Raw genomic sequence first — 1,102 nt, 5'->3', positions numbered from 1 at the left:
AAAAAAAAAAAAAAAGTTACTAATACAACGAATACCTGTGGCACTTTAGGAATCTACTGTGTGTCAGTGCCTGTTAAGCAATTTGTATGTTTTAGCTCCGATCTCACAGTAACCCCTTGAGTTGGATATTATTAGCCCAAGTTTATAGATGAACAGTCACATGGGGAGAAGTGGCTGAGCCATTATCATGTGTTTTTGTCATATGACTTCTGAAATTTCTAAAAGTTTCTGTCTGGAATGTCGTAGCTCTGTGTGTTATTTTTGTTTTTGCAGAAAGGGCCAAGTAAAACACCTGTAGCTGCCATCTGCCTGACCAGCTTTGTGACCATGGCCTTTGTCCTTGTGGGTCAGGTGAATGTTCTGGCCCCCATTGTCACCATCAACTTCATGCTGACGTATGTCGCCGTGGACTACTCTTACTTCTCCCTGTCCATGGATCCCTGCAGCACTCCCCAGATGCCTGAGCCAGAGCTCAGGGAAGACCTGGAAGGTTTCCACCGTCCTGAGCACCTGCCCTCGGAGAAAGCTCCCAGCTATGGCTCTGATGGCCCTGCCCAAAGTGTCTCTGAGGGCACTCTTCTGGAATTTACCAAGGACATGGATCAGCTCCTCCAGCTAACCAGGATGCTTGAGAGTAGCCAACCCAGACAAGGAGAAGGTAACAGGATCCCGGGGAGTCAGAAGAGGAAGAGCAAGAAGGCCATCAAGCAAACCCTGCAAGATAGCTTCCTCTTGGACCTTAAGTCCCCTCCTTTCTTTCCTACCTTGGACTCTGGCAGGTTGCCCACTGCCTCCTGGGAGGGGCAGGAGCCCTACTGGAATGAGCAGACTTCCAGGAGTGAAGGGACTCAGCCTGGAGAAACATATGAGCAACTTGTCCCTGAGCTGTGTGACCAATCTGGGCCAAGTGGAGAAGGTAAGGGCTTTGGAATCACACTGGGGTCTGTTTTGAGGTGACCCTCACCTACCCAGTTATCACGATACAGTTATAGCTAGGTTTAAAATCTTGTTAATTTTGTTCAATATTTATTTTATTTATTTATTTTTTTTGAGTTGGAGCCTCAGTCTGTCGCCCAGACTGGAGTGCAGTGGCCACTCCCGG

At 47.9% G+C, this 1,102-nt stretch overlaps 1 protein-coding gene across 1 annotated transcript; it reads left to right on the top strand.

Moving 5' to 3' along the window:
* Positions 1-246: 246 nt before the first annotated feature.
* On the top strand, positions 247-916 carry LOC103254223 (solute carrier family 12 member 8-like; the record flags this gene model as incomplete). The annotated part of the gene is made up of 1 exon (XM_008052359.2): positions 247-916. A coding segment is annotated over one exon (670 nt), but the record flags the coding sequence as incomplete, so codon positions are not given.
* Between the last annotated feature and the right edge of the window lie 186 nt (positions 917-1,102).

This window comes from Carlito syrichta, unplaced genomic scaffold, assembly GCF_000164805.1.
Source record: "Carlito syrichta isolate Samal-C Ts95f unplaced genomic scaffold, Tarsius_syrichta-2.0.1 Scaffold273567, whole genome shotgun sequence".
In the NCBI taxonomy this organism is placed as follows: Eukaryota; Metazoa; Chordata; class Mammalia; order Primates; family Tarsiidae; genus Carlito; species Carlito syrichta.
The sequence above is the reverse complement of the archived record's forward strand: the minus strand, read 5'-3'. Positions and strand labels throughout refer to the sequence as shown.